The 22,787-nt window shown below is 36.7% G+C and overlaps 1 protein-coding gene across 1 annotated transcript; it reads left to right on the top strand.

Moving 5' to 3' along the window:
• The first annotated feature begins 1,741 nt into the window (after nt 1-1,741).
• Nucleotides 1,742-22,528, top strand: trpc4b (transient receptor potential cation channel, subfamily C, member 4b). The gene is made up of 11 exons (XM_079611330.1): nt 1,742-1,954; nt 2,719-3,146; nt 9,394-9,912; nt 15,273-15,609; nt 17,346-17,485; nt 17,568-17,881; nt 18,103-18,298; nt 19,214-19,405; nt 19,691-19,732; nt 19,851-19,940; nt 20,716-22,528. The coding sequence occupies exons 2-11, from the start codon at nt 2,769-2,771 to the stop codon at nt 21,271-21,273; spliced, it is 2,766 nt and encodes a 921-aa protein (XP_079467456.1). The 5' UTR covers nt 1,742-1,954; nt 2,719-2,768; the 3' UTR covers nt 21,274-22,528.
• Nucleotides 22,529-22,787: the final 259 nt, after the last annotated feature.

The raw sequence follows: 22,787 nt of genomic DNA, 5'->3' as shown, positions 1-22,787 counted from the left end.
TTATTTGCTACACTTTAAAGTGGTTTAGTTATTAAGTCTACAGCATATCAAACGGTGTAAATAGATGTTGAATACAAAGAACTCAGTATTTCGTGTTGAATAAGCAGGAGGACACATGTATGTACTGAATTAGTAAACTGAATTTGATGAATAACATTTTTGAGGTATGCAGGTGTGTATGAATATGGGAATCTGACAGCCTTCTCCATTTTTCCTTTGACCCAATGATGGTAAACTATGAAAGAGAGAATAATTTGGTCTGGGAATTGTTAAACAAGTAATGCAAAACTTTGTTGCAATTGCCGTTTTACAAGGGCTCACAGTTCTCTGGCCTTTTAACCTGAATCTACAGTGCGAAAAACATGTAGTCCAATTCTCTAAAAATGTTAGCTCATGAGCCGGTTCTCACTGAATAAAACTAGAAAATGTGTATCGCAATTCACGATTCTTGAATGAATGATGATCATGAGGCGATTCTTTTTTTCTGAATTAAAACCATAATGAACTGCTGCTTCTTAGTGAAGGAAGAACACAATTGGCCTGTCCAAATATCCACACTTGCCAACTTAAATGACGTATTTCCTGTATTTGGCCCAAGTGCTCAAGGCAAAGTGTGTGTAGAACTTTTGATTACCTTATGGGACACACTTATAGGCTCGGTTTCACAGACGGGGCTTAGGTTAAACCAGGATTAGACCAAGTTCAATAAGGACATTTAAGAAGCTTTTATAAACAAGCCTTAGGGGAAAGAAACATTACTGGTGTGCATCTTTAGACAAAACAATGGCAGGGACATATTTTAAGATATGCAAGTTGCTTTCAGTCAAAATAGCTCACACATTTTAGTCTGGGACTAGGCTTAAGCCATGTCTGTGAAACCAGGGGATAGTTTACAATGAAAGTGTTTACAGTGCTTTATTTTTGTATTTCAATACTTTGCATTTTAAAATAAACTTCTAAATGTCTGTTAAGTAGCTATAACCTATGTAGCCTAACAGACAACACAAGTTAGTAATTGTGGGGCTTAAATTATACAAAGATGTTACAAATGTTGTACAAAATATACACTTATAAAATGTGTAAAACTTTGTTTTACTAACAAATGATATGTAATAAATTGGCTAAATAATTTCACTTACAGTATGTTTTCCTTGAAATCTCGTGATTTTGGGGCACATGAGTTCCTAAACAGTGAACACGATGCATGATGTCCAGTCAGTGCACTGCGCTTTGGGACAGTCTTGCGCACTTACTTCCTGTTGCGTGCACGCGCCCTCAACATGATTCTCAAACAAATTACCCTTATGAGTCGGTTAGTGTGACCATTGTCGTCAGATTCCCGAGCTAATGAGTCGGTTCTTTTTTACTGAATCAACATAGAGCGCGACCAACATACACACTTTTTTAATAACTGTTTAAAATGTTTGTTCGTTGAAATCTGTAAATTGGATGCAGAATTATTTACAACCCACACCCCTACCGGTAACATTTTAACAGGTATGGCAGTCTTTCAAGTTTAGTAATGTTAACTGTAAAACATGCTAAAATGTGTGTAGTTGCAGCATTGGCGCGCGCATGTGTCTTTCGAAGAGCGCACAAATCGCCACTATGTGATTTACGAAAAAGGACAACTTTTTTTCTCGGATTGTAAGACGGCATTAATGATTTTCTCTGACGAAACACGGCATTACGTAATTCTCTAATTTGGTTACCATTTTCAGCATCACCTACGTCAGACTATAGGGCTCAGTTGAACTGAAATAACAGAAACGTTATGTTAATACAATGCACTGTGGACAATGACAGACGTCTACTGGGGCGTAATGAATTTGCAATTCCAGCATGATTCCAGCTGTGCGTCGGTGCCGTGGCAGCACAACACAGTCACCATGCGCAACATTCCTCGTGTGGTCGTAGGAATACTCCTCCAAAAGTATTTTCTGTGATGAATCGGGTAAGTTGACCGCATAAACTAAATAAATCTGAGAATTAAAGTTGTTCTGACAGCAAGGTGAGTTAGGGTTTTGTATTGCATTGAGCTTAGTAGAACAGTACAGCATTATTTCCCAAAGCTTTGCACGTTGTTTATTTGACGGCATGTGTTTAATCCGAATTGTGATGTTAACGCATCCACCTCCACATGACCTTTTTAAAGTTGAGTCGTGATTCATGATGAAATTGAAGCCGTATGACGCGGTGAAGTTTATGCTATCACTGCGCAAACATGCGCAATTTTGAGATTGGTTTTGGCAGGTTTGCGTGGTTTTCTGTTCAAACCAAGAACTGTTTCATTTTTAATCTCTAAAACATGAGCTGGGAAGTTCTGCGTAAATTATGCGTAATTTGAAGAGTAAAACTTCGTATTAGTAGCCTATTTCTTGCTTTATTTCACACCACCAGGACTAGTTGTACTTTGGTTTTGAAGTTTCTTTCATTTGTATTTCCTTTTTATTCTTAAAATTTAATAACTCCTATACAAATAATTATTATATTGTTGTGTTTTATGTAAATATGTGCCAAGCCTTTTGCACGACTTCCTATCAGTCAGCTACTGTTCAAAAAAATAAAATAACGAGTAGCCTAGATGTTTTATTGCTGGTTAGTGTGTTCTTCCACCTTGCACCTGCTATACTAGACCAGCTTAAAACGGATTTGCAACAGAATGTCATTATAAAACCATCAATTCGAGGGTTTATACGCGGATGTGTTTGTCTTTAGGTTGCTTCTACTCCTCGCTCTCCACCTGTTTTGTGATGGATTGAGCCACAATGTCGCAGCTGTACTACCGCAGAACGGATAACTCCTCGTACCGGGACCGTATTCCGCTGCGGATAGTGCGCTCCGAGTCGGAGCTCTCTGGGCAGGAGAAGTCCTACCTCAACGCCGTGGAGAAGGGCGATTACGCAAGCGTGAAACTATCGCTGGAGGAGGCGGAGATCTACTTCAAGATCAACATCAATTGCATCGATCCTCTGGGGCGCACGGCGCTGCTCATAGCCATTGAGAATGAGAACTTGGAGATCATCGAGCTGCTCCTCAGCTTCAACGTGTATGTCGGGGACGCTCTCCTCCACGCCATCCGTAAAGAGGTGGTGGGGGCCGTGGAGCTCCTGCTGAACCACAAGAAGCCCAGTGGAGAGAAACAGGTTTGTGTAAAGTACTTGTCTCCTAGTTCATAGTTTTCTAACACATAGACCTATCTATCTAAAACTGACAATCAAATTAATGTTCCAGAAAAACTATAACAATATTTCATAACATAACTTAAATGTGCGTAATTAAAGTGTTTGAAGGGGTTTACTGTTTTAGATGCATGGTTTTCGGTACTGATAGGCTGACCCTATACCCTATAAGTGCCCAAACTCCTTAAAAACCGTTAAACTAGACCAGCCTGACTAGTGGAAACCAGGTTGATGCAAAAAAAAATTGTTAAAAAAAGTAAAATGTCTTTAAAATACAGCATATCATTTTATTTTAACTATGCAACAACAATATGCTAAATATTAACATGAATAGGAAAACACATTGGTTGTGAAAAATGATTTAGAATTTTAATGATGTCATGCTGTCTGCACAAAACAATTAATTGACAAATTAAGCAGGTGCCACTGCCAACTTTTGTTTTTTACTATTTATTTGTTTAACTTCTGCCAAGTGATGGATGAATTTCTGGCAAAATAGTTTTATCAGGCACACTACCTGTGATGTCAACAATAACAGAAACGGAAAGCGTTTTCTTCTCCCCGCAGTTTAATACGCTTATTTATTTTGCTATCCTAAGCATTATTATATATGAGTAGTTACGTTTGGTTATTTGCATTTTGCATGTTTCCTTTCCTTCTCTCTGTGACCCAGACATGTGGTAATTTTTAGTCCTGAAAAGAAACCCTCAAAACGACACAACTTGTACAGATTTGAATTTAGATGTTCACCGTTACATTAGCTATTGAGTCTCTCTGGAAGCGAAACGCTCAGAACATCTCTTATCAACTTCTCATGTAAAGTAAACAACCCATTATTGCAGATAGGAGTGCTTTTAGGGCTGAAAGGAATTACGTCTTCAGTTGTCAATGCTGATATAAGAACACTTTAGAAATAGTGTGCTTGTACGCCTGCTTTTTTTCAGAAGACAAAACTGCCTGCTATAAAAAGCTCTATGTTCAGACACTCAGGCATGTGAATGAATAACTGTTGTTCTAAAAGTTTGCTGGGCCTTACTTGTGTGTCCTCTCCTCTTAACTTTGATTTAATTGTCCTTTATTGGCTAGAATATACTGGATGCTGAGGCGCTGATTCAGAGAAATTATGGGATGCACCAGAGCAGCTGCACATCTGATCTTTCCTTCCGCAATCCCTGAGCGCTTTTTCTTTTGCTCTGTCTCTGTCTCTCTTCCTGACTGTGTCTATTTATGTCACATTTATAAAACTTTTGATATGCTAATGACTAAATCAGCATATCTAAAGACCACAAGAGGGCGAGTGAGTACACAGGCACGGGTTGTTTGCTTTGATTACCTAAATTATGATTCTGATGACGAAATTATGATATTATGATTTTGTCTTCGTGGGATGTGATCTTTATCATATTAGCAAGTTTACGGAACTAGTCATTTCTGAACAAGTATTAAATGAGCAAACTGGATATTTGTTCTCAAGGTGAACAAAGTAATTATTATTTTGCACAAAGGTCTTAGTTGGACTGATACTGACCGCGGTCTATGTTGATGTAGTTTCAGGCAAAATATGTAAATAATATATTTTTTTTTTTTGCATTCATACAAGTCTATTTTGCATGCATATTGTCATCCATGATTAATTATTCCACAACTGAAAGCATCCGATAGTAGGTCCAATTATTTTAGAATGGAAATTGAATTTTTAGCATTCTTATCAGTTTGGGAATGAGTTGCACTGCTCAGATCAGGTGTCATTAGAAATTATATTGCGGTAAAGGGTCTTTTTTTTTTCTTTAGCAGTTAAAGAAAAAAAAATCCTGTCTCTCAGCGTTGTTGGAAATGTAAGTAATGAATCATGAGTGGCTTCTTTTCACTTATTAAACACAAAGCTGCACTTGAACTGTCATCTTACTGACATTTCAAGTCAAGCCCTCTACTTTTCCAATTGTTTTCCCTTCCAAATTTTCTGCTCTATTGTGGTTAAGGATGAGCTTCAAAGCGTCATATTGCAGTGGATAATCATTATGGCTGCCAGCCTGAACACGTCTCTCCAACCGGAGCCTTCATTATCTTCCTCAAATAGTCAAGCTTTTGCTGTTGTCACCGTGGGCTTGGAGCTCTCGTGAAAAGGATGGAGATATCAGTCGAAATGTGCTAATCACCCCGTACCTTCAAACCGCACCTTTTCTTCTCATGTGGCTTTAATTTATAAACTCTCAACTCATTTTCTCTCACTTCACTCCTTCCCAACTCATTATTCTTTCTCACTTTGTCACTTTTTCTAGCACATGCTGCTTGGTTTTTTCTTTCACACTCTTTCTTTCTTTCTCTCACTGTTTTTTTTATCCATCTCCCCCAAATGTTGTGTGATCACAGAACTTCATAGAAGTGTAAATCTTACAGCTCCCCGCTTAAACTGTATCCACACTTGCCACTAAAGGATTAGATATTATCCACTTCACTGTTTTTTAAAGCAGTGGTTATAAGCTGGTTTTACAGATTTTACTTTAAAGTCAAAATTGACCATATTTACTTTGTTTGCCTAAATTGATCGTTTTGTGGTGAACAATTCATCCATGCAAGTCAATCCACACCAAAAAAAATGTTGGCTTCGTAATCAAAATCAGAAAATTCCCCTCCCCTCTGCATTGGAGGACCTTCCCTGATGACGTAGGTTTGACGGTTTTGGTGTCTGCTTAACATCCGTAAACACGTCCCTCCAACTGACAGTTGACAGGCTGAATGAAACACCTACTTTTCTAGATCCAATCAGGTACTAGTTGGGAAAAAGCTACACCCACTAGTTTTCCTCATTTAGTATTCCGTTTCTCTCGGAAATACGTCACAACAGAGATAAAGATAAAGTCGGTTGCAACTTCCGGTTCACGCGGACTTTAAAGGGATAGTCCACCCAAAAATGAAAATTCTGTCAACATTTTATTTTTGATCCCACCGAATTCCAGTCTAAACAAACAAACAATTTTTTGTGTTCTGACCTTTAAATTAATTGTATTAATATAACCATGAATTGCAAATTTTGTAAATGCATTCATTTTGTAATTGCTTTCAATGCAATACGATAAGAAAACCCCGTCCAGATATTTCCTAAGAATGTAGCTGATATTGATGCTAACAGCATACGCAATGGGGGATTTGCAGTCATTCAGTTCTCTTCATGTGCCTCGTGTATGTTTAGAATGTTCGTGCTGTAGTCTTTTCATTATGTGTAATATATTAATTGCAACACCTCAATGTTTTCTCCAAGCCCCGTTTAAGTTTTATAAGCAAGCAGGTTGATATATCTGTGAAAAGTGTAACTCTTTGGTGCTATAGTTTGAGCATTTCAATACATCATTATGACTTAACAAGTGGCGTGAGTTTGGAGGCGGGACTATCTGGTGCTGCCTGACCAATGGCAGGGTGATGGTGAGGGTTTTATGAGGGTGCGTTTACACATGAATGTAGTAAAAATGCAGAAAAGCTTTTTTTTTTTTTCTTTTTTTTTTTTCGGGATGACAACTTATTCAAAATGATCCCCATTCACACAGATCCGCAAAAACGAATAAAAACGCTGTATTATTCATGCCAGGCCAGTAGTTGGAAGTAGTAGTTGGCCATGTCACTTTGTAAAGAAACACTACGCACCTTAAGACTGAACATGTAATATGCATGCGCAAGACTTCACTGTTTTCACAAATTTGCACTTTTGTACTTTACAAAAAAAAATGGAAGTTTACTGCTTTGAAACAATCTATTTTTAAAAGCGCTATATAAATGAAGGCGACTTAACATGGAGATGATAACGGTGTAATTTTCATAAACATGCACTTAGAAACACGTTTTCAAAAGTTTGAGTTTTCAGGCACCCAAAATGCCGCTGTCGTTTATACTGCCAAAACGTGTAATGTTGTCTGTTTTTGGTTGAAAACCGTGTCGTGTAAATGGCCCATGAGTTTGTTTGTTTCATGATGTTAGCGGTGCAGCAATTAAACTATTTAACTAACTCTCTCTGTAGTGCATTAAAAGTCATTTATTCGATGTTTTGATCTCTGTAATATTTCAAGCTAAAGCCAGATATGGTTCTCTATAGTTAAAGCTAAAACATTGTAATAGGCTGATCATTTTTGTTTTAGGTTATTACAATCTTTTTTAGTGTTGCATTTGGCAAGCATGACATCTTTAAGTTTTTATTGTCAGTCCATGCATTTCACAAATGATTTTGGCCAGGCTTCTCGGTAGATTTCTCTCGTTTCTTAGGATAATGGATTATTCTTGAACACCAGGATTCAAATACTGCATGTACTTCATGGTTGGATAAGGCTTATGGATTAGTTCTTAGAATTTTAGGACATTCAGTATCATTCAGTATGCTAATGATGTTAATTTATCCTTGCCATTGTCCTGAAGATAAGCTTCCTCCCAAACTTCAGACTGAAACAGATTGCTGTATTTCCTTCCATATTGTGCTGTTCATGATTCTTCCCTTTAGTTTAATAAGGTGTGCCATCCTTGCTGATGAATAGCATCTCTTCAGCGTTGTGCTTACACCAACGCAATTTATTAAAGGTATTGTTTGTTGTTGTGGGCACTTTTAGATTTCTCACATATTGCTTTGGCTAGAAAAGCTCACAAAATCGTCTCCCTTTGCAACTGGGTCACTATTATGCTTTCCAAGCAAAAACCTCGCCAAACCCCAGACAGGATTTCACACGGTTCTTCTCTGCTACCGAAGCTCTGTAGCTACTTCAAAGTGACCATGTCTCTCTGTAGCCTCTCTCCCAAGCGTTTTCCTCATGTGCTCAGAGGATTTTCAGGAAAAACCTTTTCCCCCGGCAATTTCTGGGTCATTTGATGTAGCTTCCATTTCATCGTGATTAAACCAACAGTGGACGCTCCTATTGTTTTATACCCTTCTTCATGATTTATGCATTTGTTTTTCTCTCCCAATTGGAATATTCTTTAGTGTTCATTCTCATAGCTGTCCTTCACATTTGAGATCTGAATAATAACAAGCGCTTAATTGTGAGGTTATTATCCGGCAAGTGTGGATATTTCAGCTATTCACAGTGAGATGGCAATTGAAAGCAAATGCATCCTCATTAAGACAATTGTTTTCTTCACGAAACACTTGTCAGCACAGGTTCTGAATACCAGTGTTATTTTAGTTTTATTACTATAAATAAACATATAACTATAAACTTGTATCCCAATACTTCTCGCTGTCATTTAGGAATAAGATTGCATGGGTGTTTGAATCGAGATTGTGATCTTTTATCGATTAATTGTGCAGCTCTACTATTATAGTTTTTATTTTATTTTTTTAATTCGAATTCAGTTAAAGTATTAGTAATTGTGTTTTGATACCTTTTTAATTAGTTTAATGTCTATCGTTTTTATTTTTAAAAAAAATTGTATATCAGTTGCTTCGGCAACTAGCTGAAATAAATACAAAATCGTATTTTATTTCATTTATTAGTTGACGTTTATTTTATTACATATTATTTTAGTTTTCCATTGTAGTTATAATGATAATAATAATAATACCCCTGTTTATGAATACTCATTCAATGTTATGCATAATTATTTATTTTTTAGTAGATCAAATTAAACTAAATACATTTAGTTTCATGTTGCTTTGGCAACTAGGTGAAATTAAAAAAGTTTTTTTAATATTTTATTAAAATTGTCAACTATTTTATTCAATATTGTGTTGGCTATTATAATAATAATAATAATAACCCTGGTGAAAACTCATTCAAGTGTATGCATTTTTACAAATATTTCATAGCATTGAACAATGTCACTAATAAATATTTCAGTAAACTGTGAAAATTTGATTTTGTTGAAGTTAAATACAAAGATTGTTGTTAGTACAAGCAAATACTATTTCATTCTTTCTATTTCAAAATTTCATGTTTAATTCAGTGTGTTACTTGCTATTTCTTTGCAATAATTTGTGAAATGTTGTGAAAATGGTTTCAAATTCAATCCCATACCAAATATATTTAGTGTACAAAAAATATCAAATAAAGTGGCATTTATTTTAAAGAATTGTTGCATATTTAATACTATAATTTGTTATTTCATAATGTAATGCAATGATATTCAGATATTTTAAGTGACTGTCTAAAATGTGTCATTAATTTTTTGGGCAGCTGTATAGTGAAACGCTGTTTCATCAGATGAATTGAATCCATCTTTTCCCATTTCTAACCAGGTACCACCCATCCTGCTCGATAAACAGTTCTCAGACTTCACACCTGACATCACCCCCATCATCCTGGCTGCGCACACCAACAACTACGAGATCATCAAGATGTTGGTGCAAAAAGGTGTGTCGGTCCCCCAGCCTCATGAGGTGCGCTGTAACTGCATAGAGTGCGTCTCCAGTTCGGACGTGGACAGTCTACGACACTCGCGCTCCCGGCTGAACATCTACAAGGCCCTAGCCAGCCCGTCTCTCGTTGCCCTATCCAGCGAGGATCCTTTCCTCACCGCGTTCCAACTCAGCTGGGAGCTCCAGGAACTCAGCAAAGTGGAAAACGAGTTCAAAACTGAATACGAGGAGCTCTCCCGTCAGTGCAAACGCTTCGCGAAGGATCTCCTGGACCAGACCCGGTCCTCACGCGAGCTGGAGTTGATCCTTAATTTCCGTGATGATGTCAACCTGCTGCAGGATGAGACCAATAGTGAGCTGGCTCGCCTGAAATTGGCTATCAAATACCGCCAAAAGGAGGTACAGTTATGTTTTGAAGATTATGTATTTTCTTACAATGGTCAAAAAAGTATTTGGACACCTAAAATGGATAAACCAAGTTGCATTTACAAACACAAACCCATCACCAAAACATATTTTTACATTTGCTTTTAACACTAACATGATTTCAGGATCATTTATATATATTTTCGAAACCTGCATGACGTTGATTAACAGAAATGTTGCACATTTAAATATAGTTTTGTGATCATTCAAACTTAAGTAGCCTAGTGTTCGGGATCTATATTTTCCTATTTTCTATTACAATTTCATCCAATGTTCCTACAATTAATTATGGTGCGAGACACTTTTTTTTAGAAACCTGAAACTTACTTTTATAAAGATGTTTTGCTTACTTTTAATTTTTTTAAATGCTATTTGGATTTATATTTAGTTATATAATAGTGACTTTCATATATTTATGTGTAACTAAAATATCCAGATATTTTTGGGTCTTTTTATGCTCCTTAAAACATATTGTTGGTTCAACTTAAAATAGTAAGTTACCTGGTTGCCTTAGAATTAAGTTCATTGAGATTAAAATTTGAGTTATACAATTAAAATTGGTTCAATACAAAAAAAAACTCAAAATATTATGTTATCTGAAATGCATGAATTATCCAAGTTGATTTGACAAAAGAGATCAAGTTATGATGATAAATCATGAACATGATTTTTTTTACAGTGTGGGAAAATGCTAATTACTTCTTGCTGATAGTGATTAACACTCTCCTAAGATTGACTAAGCTAAGTACAAATGAACTCCCACATATGGTTTAATGTTAAGAAGGTCCTCTTAGCAATACTTGAGGGGTGTCAGATGAAACTCAAGCCTCTGTTGTGCATTAATTTAAAAGCACTGAAGTGTTACAAGCCCAAACTAAAAATCGGGTATTTTTCTTCACACTTGACAAGGTCATCTCATGCCTCAGCGCAGTATAGATAAGATGCCCTTTTGACCTGTGATGACTTTCTGTAGTGTAGGAGTGAAGAGTCATACCCACTTTCAGCCTGTAGTGTGGGTTCAGATAGCTACTTTGCTAATTAGCTATATAGCTAATTACTTTGCCTCTTGAATCAAGTCTGTTCACGTTTCATTGCTTTGTTTGAAAATAGTCCACATCCAGAAACTATATTCACTGCCCACAATGTGAAAATGAAGCATCATAAATGCCAAATGTATTATAAATTAAATTACAGAAATTATATACATATTAAACACAGCAATTTATGACACATCATCTTGTAGCCATTTTGCTCAAATTATTTTGCCGCCTTTTGCCAATGCTTTAGATGAATTTGTTATGCATATTTGATTTGTTTTGTTGCTTACTGTATGCGAGTCAAGTCACCTTTAATTATATAGCGCTTTATACAATACAGATTGTTTTGAAAGCAGCTTTACAGTGAAAGACTGGAAAACAACGATTCAGTGATGTAAACATAATTCAATTCTGCTGAAAAGCAGCTCTAAAAAAAGACAACAGTAAACTGTCATTATTCAGTAAAGTGCATTGTGTAAAATACATCAATTATGAAACGAGTTCAATTCAGCTATATAGCAGCTCTGCAGAAAACAGTGATGTCATCATCTAGTTAAGCTGATTTCTCAACCAATAGTTTCAGTGCAGTCAAATCATTAATATTGCGAGTTGCATAAATATCCATTGGTCATTCTTCTCAACCCGTGATTATATTAGACATGACAGTTCAGAATAAATGGCATTTGTTCCAGCAGTCACACAATCATTGGCAATGGTAGAGACGGTCACACCAGCACTAATCTTATTATTCTAAATGTTGCTAGAATGTCTCCAATTAAACACGTGAATAACCACTATAAAATCAGAGATCAGATCAGAAGCAGCATGCTTTGTATTACCTCAGATGTAAACGATTTTTGATCATTAGATTCTAAGAGTTGAGGAGATGGATTAAAAAAAAACTTTGCTATCGATTGATGTATCTATCTCAGATTGTCATGCATTGTGCGGCAATGTATCCGATTTGCTTGGAAATTGTACTTGTTCACAGGAGGATATTCATGCTCGGAGAAGAACATGGGCTTTCATGTGCCAGATGTTCAAAGTTTGTATAACATGATGGCATGGTGGTCTTACATCTGCAGAAGATCTGATAAGAGCCTAGACATCATAGCCAAACCTCCTTTAAGAATCTGATGGAGTGGGTGGGAAATGGTAGCATGCGTTTTGGGGAGGTAAAGCATTTTGTGCTTAAATTGTTCACATAAAAGGCCATGCGATGTAGATTTTGTCACTTTTTCCTCACTTTTCATATTTCGGTAAATGCATTTTAGTTATGTGAATATTGAAATTCTGAAAGCCTCATTATGAAAAAGAAACGGGAGGAATGAACTTGTTCCTGTATAAAGTCAGTTGGCATGCTTTTAAAAAGTGTTACTGGTTGCTGTAGAGTGCAGCAGTAAAAAAGTACACGTTCCACTCCAGACTGACAGTGTTTGCTTAGCATGTTTCTTTTTATTTGAAGTGGCGTCCCTATTTGTCCCGTTGAGGTGTATTAAGGTGCTGTTGTCAATTGCACAGCAGCCCCGTGACAGAGTTCTTTATTTGATCTGGAGAACAGATTGTACCGTGCTAATCGGCCCTGGCGGAGAACACTTAAACTCATCTCAGACTTGACCTTGGCTCTGCTGTAATGAGGATGCATTTGTTTGTAATTTGGTTAGGCGCCCTCCCACTTCCGCTTGACATTTTAGATGCTTGGTTAATGGCTTTGGGCTGATCACAGGAGACGAGATGAAGAGGATGAGGGAGAAGAACAAATAAGCAGCTAGAACAAGAGTCAATGTATGGCTGCAAGTTGCAGTTTCAGGGCCAAGCACATAATTAAAAAATTATGATTAAGAATAATCTCAATTAATGCAAAGAATATGAATTCATTTAACTTTTTATTTTCTCAATCGGTTTGGCACATAAAAAAAAAGAAGTAACGTTCTCTAAACTGTAAGTGCAATTGTCACAACTGTTTGCTGGAACATCAGAACTGAATTGCCTGTCTGCAAAATTGTTTGTCATAATTGCTTTCAGCAGCCATATCCCCCTGTAGCCCAAGACCGGTTGCCCACTGAAGCTAAGCAGGGCTGAGCCTGGTTAGTATCTGGATGGAAGACTCCTGAGATGTGGTGAGAGGCCAGTAGGGGTGGTCACCCTGTGGTCTGTGTGGGTCCTAACGCCCCAGTATAGTGACGGGGACACTATACTGTCAAAGAGCACCGTGCTTCGGATGAGACGTTAAACCGAGGTCCTGACTCTCTGTGGTCATTAAAAATCCCAGGATGTCCTTCGAAAAAAAGTAGGGGTGTAACCTCAGCATCCTGGCCAAATTTGCCCCTTGGCCTCTGTCCATCATGGCCTCCTAATCATTCATCCTCATATACTGATTGGCTTCATCTCTGTCTCCTCTCCACCAGTAAGCTGGTGTGTGGTGGGCGTCCTGGCACAATATGGCTGTTGTCGCATCATCCAGGTGGATGCTGCACATTGGTGGGGGTTGAGGAGATTCTTCCCTTCTATATGTGAAGCGCTTTGATACCCAGAAAAGCGCTATATAAATGTAAAAAATTATTATTATTAAAATGTGGTTACTCACCAAAAACATTTAATTCCTGCTTCAAATAGTTGTTGTGTCAGTAAATTGGCCAATGCCACCTAAATAAAAATAGTTTTTGTCATCACACTGGTCAAAATGTTTAATGTTTTTTTATCCCTGGAAATATTTGTTGAATGGGTCATTTTGCATGTGATGGCTCACACAATGAAAGATGTTTAGTTGTGAAGAGTTTAAGAGTTTGACAGTTTCAATGAGAATCAACTCAGTTTTGATGGTACAACAAGCCATGTGCATTTAGTTACTGTGCAAATTGTAGACAATTGTAGCCTACTTACTCTTTTGCACACACATGCCAAAACACATTCAATTTTAAATAAGAAATTCAAATCAGATATGAACAATAAACAAATTGTTCAGGGATCTGAACTTATTGCTTTGAGATAAAAAACGTAACTAAATAACTTAAGCCGGGTGCACACTGTGCGATTTTGGCCGCGATTTGACCGTCTGAGACAAATTTAGCAAATCCTAAAAGAATCCTCTGATCCTAGGCTCAAATCTGAAGTCTTTGAACGTTAGTTTGACATGTTCACCGACAGCCGATTAATGACCGTTGCGATCAAATTTGATCTCCGACGGAATTCTGGCAGCTCACATCACCGAACGCGTCATTGATTGATGATGTAAAACTCCAGACAAGTTTCCTCGCGTGCGTCCGTTTTTAACACGTCTTGACTGTCGTACAGTCTGACATTAGCTGAAATCTTACAGTGTGACATGGGTTACAGCGAGGATCATGTTCGTACAGTCTGACAAGCAACAATCGTAAAGGACGATAATAAATCGCTTTAGAGTAGGTGGCTTAGAGAGTATAGTACTTACATATACTGAATTACTTAATTCATCCTCACGAATGAGATGGGTTACAAAAGGGTTATTATCATTTTTAATTTAGTTATTATTTATATTTTGTTCTCAGAATATCCTTTTTTATTTTTCACTCTGACTGTTAGTTAAACTGTAGTTAAGTTTTATTTTTTCTGTATTTTATAGTTTTCATTTTTATTTTGATATAATATGTATAACTTGTATTACAGAGAATAAAATGTCTAATAAAGGACATGAATAATACAGCAGTTTTAGCATTTCACAACATCTATACCTTTGGATCTTGGCATCGAAATGTCTGCTTTGTTTGTTTTTTTGCTACAAAAATATGATTATCAAATCACGTTACAAACGTTTGCGTAAGTGTTTGACTGTCATGAAGCAACATGTTGACTATATTGTGTTGGAGGCTCAGCAGTCTGATGGGGAATAAATGAGAGAAAATCAGACCTCCTGCCTTACTGTTCATGTTCACTCCATCATTCTGACTTTATTAGACACTAATGCTCACTTTACATGGGTATATCCTGGAGTCTGGCTTTGGGCAAACTGCTGAAAACACTGATGTATAGTTTGCTAGTGCTGTAATTTAATTGTACTGACAGTTTATGGCTCAGTTAGACTGGAATACATGGCGTAATTATGTTTCTTTAAGTTGATGCTCCTATGTCATTAAAAAAAAACTTTGCCAAAGTAATATATGTACACGGACATAAAATTCCAGTAAGTCTTGTAAATGGTAAAAATGGATATTCTGGGAAATCTGACTGGAAAATTACTGATAGGCAGCTTGCTTCCCAGACCACCTGTTCATACTTGGATAGTAACGTATGATTTCCCTGTATTCTTTTCTCTCTCAGTTTGTAGCACAGCCAAATTGCCAGCAGCTGTTGGCCTCTCGCTGGTATGATGAATTCCCTGGCTGGAGGAGACGTCACTGGGCTGGCAAGTTCATCACCTGTGTCTTCATCGGCCTCCTATTCCCCCTGCTCTCCCTCTGTTACCTGGTGGCACCCAAGAGCCGCTATGGCCTCTTCATCCGCAAGCCTTTCATCAAGTTTATTTGCCACACCGCCTCTTACTTGACCTTCCTCTTCCTCCTGCTGCTGGCCTCCCAGCACATAGTCTCTAACAATCCTGATCGTCAAGGACCAAAGCCCACCACGGTGGAGTGGATGATCCTACCCTGGGTTATAGGTAACACCACATCCCTACATAACTGATATGATTTCATAATCTGGTCCTAAACTGAGCTACTGTATTTATTTGTGTATTAGTATACACTAAAAAGTTTATATATGTCTGAGGCCCTGTTTACACGAGAACGCTCGCGGGTGAAAACGTAAAAATATTTTATCAGATGAGCCTTTCGTTTACATGGCGACGGCGTTTTTGGGGCTTAAAAACGCAAAAAAGTGAAACCACCCTCCAGAGTGGAAATCCTAAAAACGCTCCACCGTCGCGTTCCCGTCTAAAGAGTAAAAACGCAAAAGTCTACTAGGGAGAAAAGTAGAAGGAAGGTTGTACGCAGGCGTGCGGAGTTGTTGTGTGGCAGTGCTTCACATTGCCACCTAGCCGCCTGGAGTGCACACTAAATCGAATTTCACACACTTTTGCGTCACCATATGCATGCAAATCCCCCCCCCCCCCCATAATGCTTGTCTAAACGCAGAAAAAAAAGTTATAACACAACGCCACTTTTGCGTTTTCTCTTCAGATCGTTTCCCTGTAAACATAGCCTAAAAGAATTTGAGCAAGAATTGTGATGTAATACTTTAAAAGGCAAAAATACCAAAAAGGTACCAACATATTATAGGATTATTAAGAAAGGATGACACATTATAATAATAACAATTACCCTTTACAATAAGGTTTAATTCATTAACATTTTACAGCATTCTTTAAGGTTAATGCTACTATTCAAAAGTTTAGCTTTTTTTTAATTTGATCAAAATACAGTAAAACAGTAATAATGTAAAAAATTATTAAAATTAAAAGGTTTTTTTTCTATTTTAATACATTTTATTATGTAATCTTCATCATTAGTCCAGTCTTCAGTGTCACATGATCCTTCAGAAATCATTCTAATATGTTTTTTTCAGGATTCTTCGAGTAGAAAGTTCAAAAGAACAGCATTTCTTTTAAATAGGAATCTGTTGTGACATTTTAAAGGTGAACTATTATATTATATTATGTTATATTACTTTTTTCGGGTTGAATGGTGGTCGTCTCGCAACCCCCCTACCGCATGTGAGCAGAAAAACCACCCTTGCCACTTTGGGCTGGCGGCCGCCGGCCGCAGCGTCAGGAAGCATCGCGTGATATCAGGTCTCGCGATGTAACGAATTGCTTTACGGCAAAAAAAATCTTCCCTCACGCTGTTCGAACCCGAATTAAGAAGTTTTAAAGAATGTCCCGTCTGCTTTGATGTCATTGATCTACTAGCCTCTGGTATCTGAGAGTTGCCAAGTTTTTCGACAGTGTGTCAAATATCTATTCCGAAGCTGTAGGGGGAGCTCTGTAGAGAAACCTGCGAGCTAAAAGCGAGAATACAGCGAAGAAATTCCCGAAACTGCATAGCCCTGCTTTAAATCTCTTTACTGTCACCTTTGATCAAATGTGTCCTTGCTGAATACTTCATAATACATTCATTTTTAACTTAAGACGTGTAACAATTTTGGTACGTTTTGATCATTTTTAGTTTAATACCCAATTCATTAACTAATAAAATAGTTTATTGTATAAAGTTACAACTAAAATAAATAAATAAAAAAGTACAAATACGTTTTTGTTGTAATTCAATTAAAATCAAATTGTTTTAGAGTTTTACTCTATTATGTTCTCTATGCAACATTTGCAAGATTCATCTTGGACCAGAAAACAAATAAGTTCTTTGAACATGAACCAACAAAATCTCTTGGCTGCTCTTGCAGGATTCATATGGACTGAGATCAAGCAGATGTGGGACGGTGGATTTCAAGATTACATGCATGACTGGTGGAATCTTATGGACTTTGTGATGAATTCCTTGTATCTTGCAACCATCTCACTGAAGATTGTTGCATATGTCAAGGTATGTTACATCACAACAATCACTGGTGGGAATCACTTGGGAATGGAACAAGACTAAGTTACTCTTCCTTCTTTCCTTATAGTACAGTGGTTGCAAACCCAGGGAAACCTGGGAAATGTGGCACCCCACATTGGTGGCTGAGGCAGTGTTCGCCATTGCCAACATCTTCAGCTCTCTACGCCTCATCTCGCTTTTCACCGCCAACTCTCACCTAGGTCCTTTGCAGATATCATTAGGGCGGATGCTCCTGGACATCCTAAAGTTCCTGTTCATCTACTGCCTGGTGTTGCTTGCCTTTGCTAATGGACTCAATCAGCTTTACTTCTACTACGAGACTAGTGATGGCATGAACTGCAAAGGCATTCGCTGCGAACGTCAAAACAATGCTTTCTCAACGTAAGTCTTGGAAAAGGCCTAATATCTACATTTCTAATACCTCATATCTCAATACATAATTTATCTATTGTAATTGTCTACTACACCTGTATTTTTATTTTTATAAATCAGCTAAATCTTAAATAGTTAGTCATTCCGGCCCCTAGGTTACAATGAAAGTTTATAAAGTTGTGTATAAGTTGCAGCTGCACATCCTAATTTTATTTGTATTCCATTTGTAGGCTATTTGAGACCTTGCAGTCTTTGTTTTGGTCCATTTTTGGATTGATCAGTCTGTATGTGACTAATGTCCAAGCTGACCACAAGTTCACAGAATTTGTGGGCGCCACAATGTTTGGGACCTATAACGTCATCTCCTTGGTGGTGCTCCTCAATATGCTTATTGCCATGATGAACAATTCATATCAACATATCGCTGTAAGTCCTTTGAGGTCTGACCTGAGCACTAAACATATCTTCAAAATATCTTAATAATAGAAAATATGTCTAATATCGACATATCTTTAAAATTCCTACTCTAGGAAAATGTTGCATATTACATATACCGTATTGTCTGAAAAATAAGGCACATATGATTATCGCACTGGGTCAAAATTGCACAGATACAGTACAGTATGTCTTATCAGTGTTTAAGTCACATTTTATTGTTATATTCAGAAATAATGTGAAATACCATTATATTAAATATTTACAGACAGTAAACTATGAATAGTGTTGGGGGTAAATCATTACAATTAACTTAGGTTACGTAGTCAGATTAGTTTTTCAAGTAACTAGTAAAGTAACGCATTACTTTTAAAATTTACAACAAAATATCTGAAAAAAGTAACGCAGAAATAACACAACGCATTACTTTTCTTAACAAGTAACTAAGTAATGCAATTTTCAAAGTAACTTTCCCCAACACTGACTATGAACATTTATTTTAGTTTCCCTTACTGCATACCAAATCCTTTAATTTTAACAGTATTCAGAGCAGAACAAGATGAAATATATAAGTATAAAACAAACAGATAGTGGAATTCATTGTAAACAAAATGTATTAAAAAGGCCAAGCCTAAACAAATGTATTTAAAGCAAAACTGAAAACTACTGGCATGTGGGAAACTCACATTCCTCTCTTATTCAGCACGAATCCAAATACTGTATGTTAACTTTTTTCAGTTTTTCAAGTATCTTTGGAATAGTACGTTTCAGATTATATTAAAAAAATACTTATATTCCAGAAAATACGGTACAGTGTGCGGTACCTTGTTAGTCACTTTTGTATGAAAGCATCTGCTGAGAAAATGTGTACATTTCTCATATTTATGTGTTCTGGCTTTTCTGAAGGACCATGCTGATATTGAATGGAAATTTGCCAGAACTAAATTATGGATGAGTTATTTTGAGGAAGGAGGCACCCTGCCACCTCCCTTCAACATTATCCCCAGTCCCAAATCCATATGTTACCTGCTTACATGGATTAAGGTGAATGTGTTCAAGAGGAGGTCAAAGAGGACTGAGACATTTGGGACACTAGGGGTGAGACTCTGTGAAAAACTGTTTATTTTATGTCTCTTCTTCTTTGGTCTTACATTTTCTTTAAAGAATAATCATATGACATCACAGAAATGTGATTTTTATAAAATAAAAAAATTGTGAAAAGGTTAATATTATGTAATAGCTTAAGGGGAATTTCATTACAACTAAATATGTGTCATAAGATGTCTAGTGTGCTTTGTTGTCTTTGAATCAGCAGATACTTTAATATTGTTGGGGACAGAGAGAATGAATGTATTACAAATATCCTTCCTTTTGTCCTTTCAGAGAAGAGCTGCTGAAAATGTGAGACTCAACCACCAATACCAGGTAGTTTCCCACCAACAAATACTTAAAAACTGTTTGCATCATACAGTTCTTTCTCCATGATTTGATTTCTTTGTAATTGTTCCGCCAATTAATTGTACTGCTATTTCCCTAAATGCAGGAGGTCTTGAGAAACTTAGTAAAACGATATGTGGCCGCCATGATTCGAGATGCCAAGACTGAGGAGGGTCTCACAGAGGAGAATTTTAAAGTAAGCATTTAAAAATGATTTGTCTACAAATAGCTTAGTAAAACAAAATATGGTAACACTTTGTTTTGAACATTCTGTTGACTATAAGTAACTTTGCAACTACATGTCAACTTATTCTAACCCTACCAGTCTACTAACACTCCGTTAGTAGAGATGTAGGTGCAATGTTACTTTAGTCAACAGAATGTGTTAAATGGACCATCAAAATAAAGTGAAGCCAAATGTTATTTATTTATATATAAAACTTCACATTGATTTGAGATTGAAAGCAAGTTGCATTAAGCACATTTTTTGCTTATGATTCACTGGCCCTTATTTGTCTTAAAAACAATGGATACAACAGTAGTCTTGTACTTTACTCTGACACTTATTGGTGTGGATGAAGCATTACATCACAGCAAAAGTTTTAAGTTATCAGTGCCATTGTAGAAGTAACCCTACATGATATGACTCTTGATTCATGTATTTTACAAGTGTATAATAGGAAAAAAAGATTATATTGCAATACAAAGCTGAGATAAAGTTGTATGTGGCAGGTCATGTGATTTCAACATGGCAGCCACCATGAGGTGACCTTAGGTTGAATAAAATATTTTTTTCTTCCCTGTATCAAATTAGTACACATGTACATTCAAATTAGTCTTCGTCTAATTTAAATAAACATTTTTAACATGGTTATCAAAATACTAGTCATTGTGAGAAACTTTTTAAATGAAAAACTGCAGCTTTAAATAAGCGAGTCACAAGTAATTGTGGACTGTCGTCACTTCAACAGGAGCTGAAGCAGGACATATCTAGCTTCCGTTATGAAGTCATTGGAATGATGAAAGGCAACCGGAAAAGTACTCGTGCGAATAAGCCGGGCGCTGCGGCCTCCGATGCTTCTCACCCAGACTGTCCGCTTCAGTATTCCTCGGCTCTTCAGCAGAACAAACTTCATTTGTACGATGTCACTGCAGCGCTACAGCAACAAAACACTGAGGAGACAAGGGAGTCTCTCGGTTGTCTGGTCAACGGATCACCAGCTTTGACCGACCCCATACTCAAAGACAAAGCCAGGAAGGACTTCCCTAAAGATTTTACAGACTTTGGGTTATTCCCGAAGAAACATACCAGTCTCAATCCAAATAAGATCTACTCACTCGCCGAAGAAGCAACAAAGGAATCAGATCCTGATGTATTAGACTGGGTGAGAGAGGAAGTGGTTGAGAAACCTCTGGCTGGAAAGGTTGAAGAGGTTGAAGATAATGAATCAAAGTGCCTGATGGAGGAAGAGGGAAGTGTGTTGGAGGACCAAGAGAAAGAACACATTGTATCTTCACATGAACATTAGATAAACAGACCTTTTGTAACCAAGGATTATCTGAATCTCATATTTAGCTGAAGTACTTTGTCAGAGATGGAGCAGTATCTTCTCTTATGCACAGATATGGGCCAGGTTTTGTGAGATGAAATGTGTCTCAGGAAAAGATATTTGCTTGGTTGTTTTTGGACTCAATAAACTTCCCAGTACTACATACTCCAAAATCAACTATACATATAGAGGAAGAGAAGAGGAGAAAGCTTGGGAAAGCACTATGTGTCCAACTGACCTGTTAAATAGTTGTATTTTTTTATTTTATTTTAAATATTTATCATCACATTTTCACTGTGCAGCATCCTTTCACTCTTGTCATGACAGATTGGGAAATAACAATCGTGTTATTTCCTGAAAAAGTGTTATTAATGCCCAGAGAAACTGCCTATTATTATTGTTGGTATTATTATTATTATAACATATGTACTACCGTTCAAAGGTATGAAGTGAGATAAAATAATGTTTTTAGTTTTCTTTCAGCAAGGATGCATTAAATTGATCAAAAGTGATCTTTTGTAACATTATAATAATGTCTTTACTATTTCAAAGAAATGCTTTTCTTTTTCATATATCAAAGCATCCTAAAATGTCTCATGGTTTCCACAAAAATATTAAGCAGCACTATTTTTAACATTGATGATAACAATAAATGTTCTTGAGCAGCAAATCATCATATTAGAATGATTTCTGAAGGATCACGTAACACTGAAGACTGGAGTAATGATGCTGAAAATACAGCTGTGATCAAAGGAATAAATTACATTTTATAATGTAGTAAAATATATGTAATATTTCACAATATTAATGTTTTTACTGTGTTTTTGGTCAAATAAATGCAGCCTTGGTGAGCATAACGGACTTCTTTCAAAAACATTTAAAAATCTTACCGACCCCAAACTTTTGAACGGTAGTGTAGCCTACAGTATAAATAAGAATAGTTGAATTGCATTTGATCTCCAAATCATCTAGATGTAGTTCCATATGATGCACAGCATAATTTAAAATAATAATGACTATGCAATTTAAGTATAGCACTCATAATACAGATGTCTATGGGTCAGGTTACCAGATTTTTAAGCACTATCCTCAATATTGTGATGTTGGATAAGTAACTCTTGAAATGCTCTGTGCTATAAGTTACAGTTTCACCTGACATTCATGGACTACATGACATTCAGTAATAATTCAGCTGTGGTTATTTGAGAAATAAAAACTCTCTCCTGGCAACATGCTCCATGTTTTGGATTCTTTGTTATCTTTATTTTCTGCTTACTAAGTCTGCCCACAATTGCTAGCATCCAATTTAGTATTTTTTCAATTTCATATTAAGCATTGTAAAACTCTCCTATTAATGCTAAAAAAAATTGTTACATTTATTTGAAATCTAATTTGAAAAATGAAGACATGTATGCACATGCCATCTCTCATTTTTCCAGTCTGGAGCGGCTGGTTGCACTACGCTAGCTGATTAATATTAAAGCAGTCAGAGA

Source organism: Phoxinus phoxinus (genome assembly GCF_949152265.1).
Source record: "Phoxinus phoxinus genome assembly, chromosome: 4".
In the NCBI taxonomy this organism is placed as follows: Eukaryota; Metazoa; Chordata; class Actinopteri; order Cypriniformes; family Leuciscidae; genus Phoxinus; species Phoxinus phoxinus.
The sequence above is the reverse complement of the archived record's forward strand: the minus strand, read 5'-3'. Positions and strand labels throughout refer to the sequence as shown.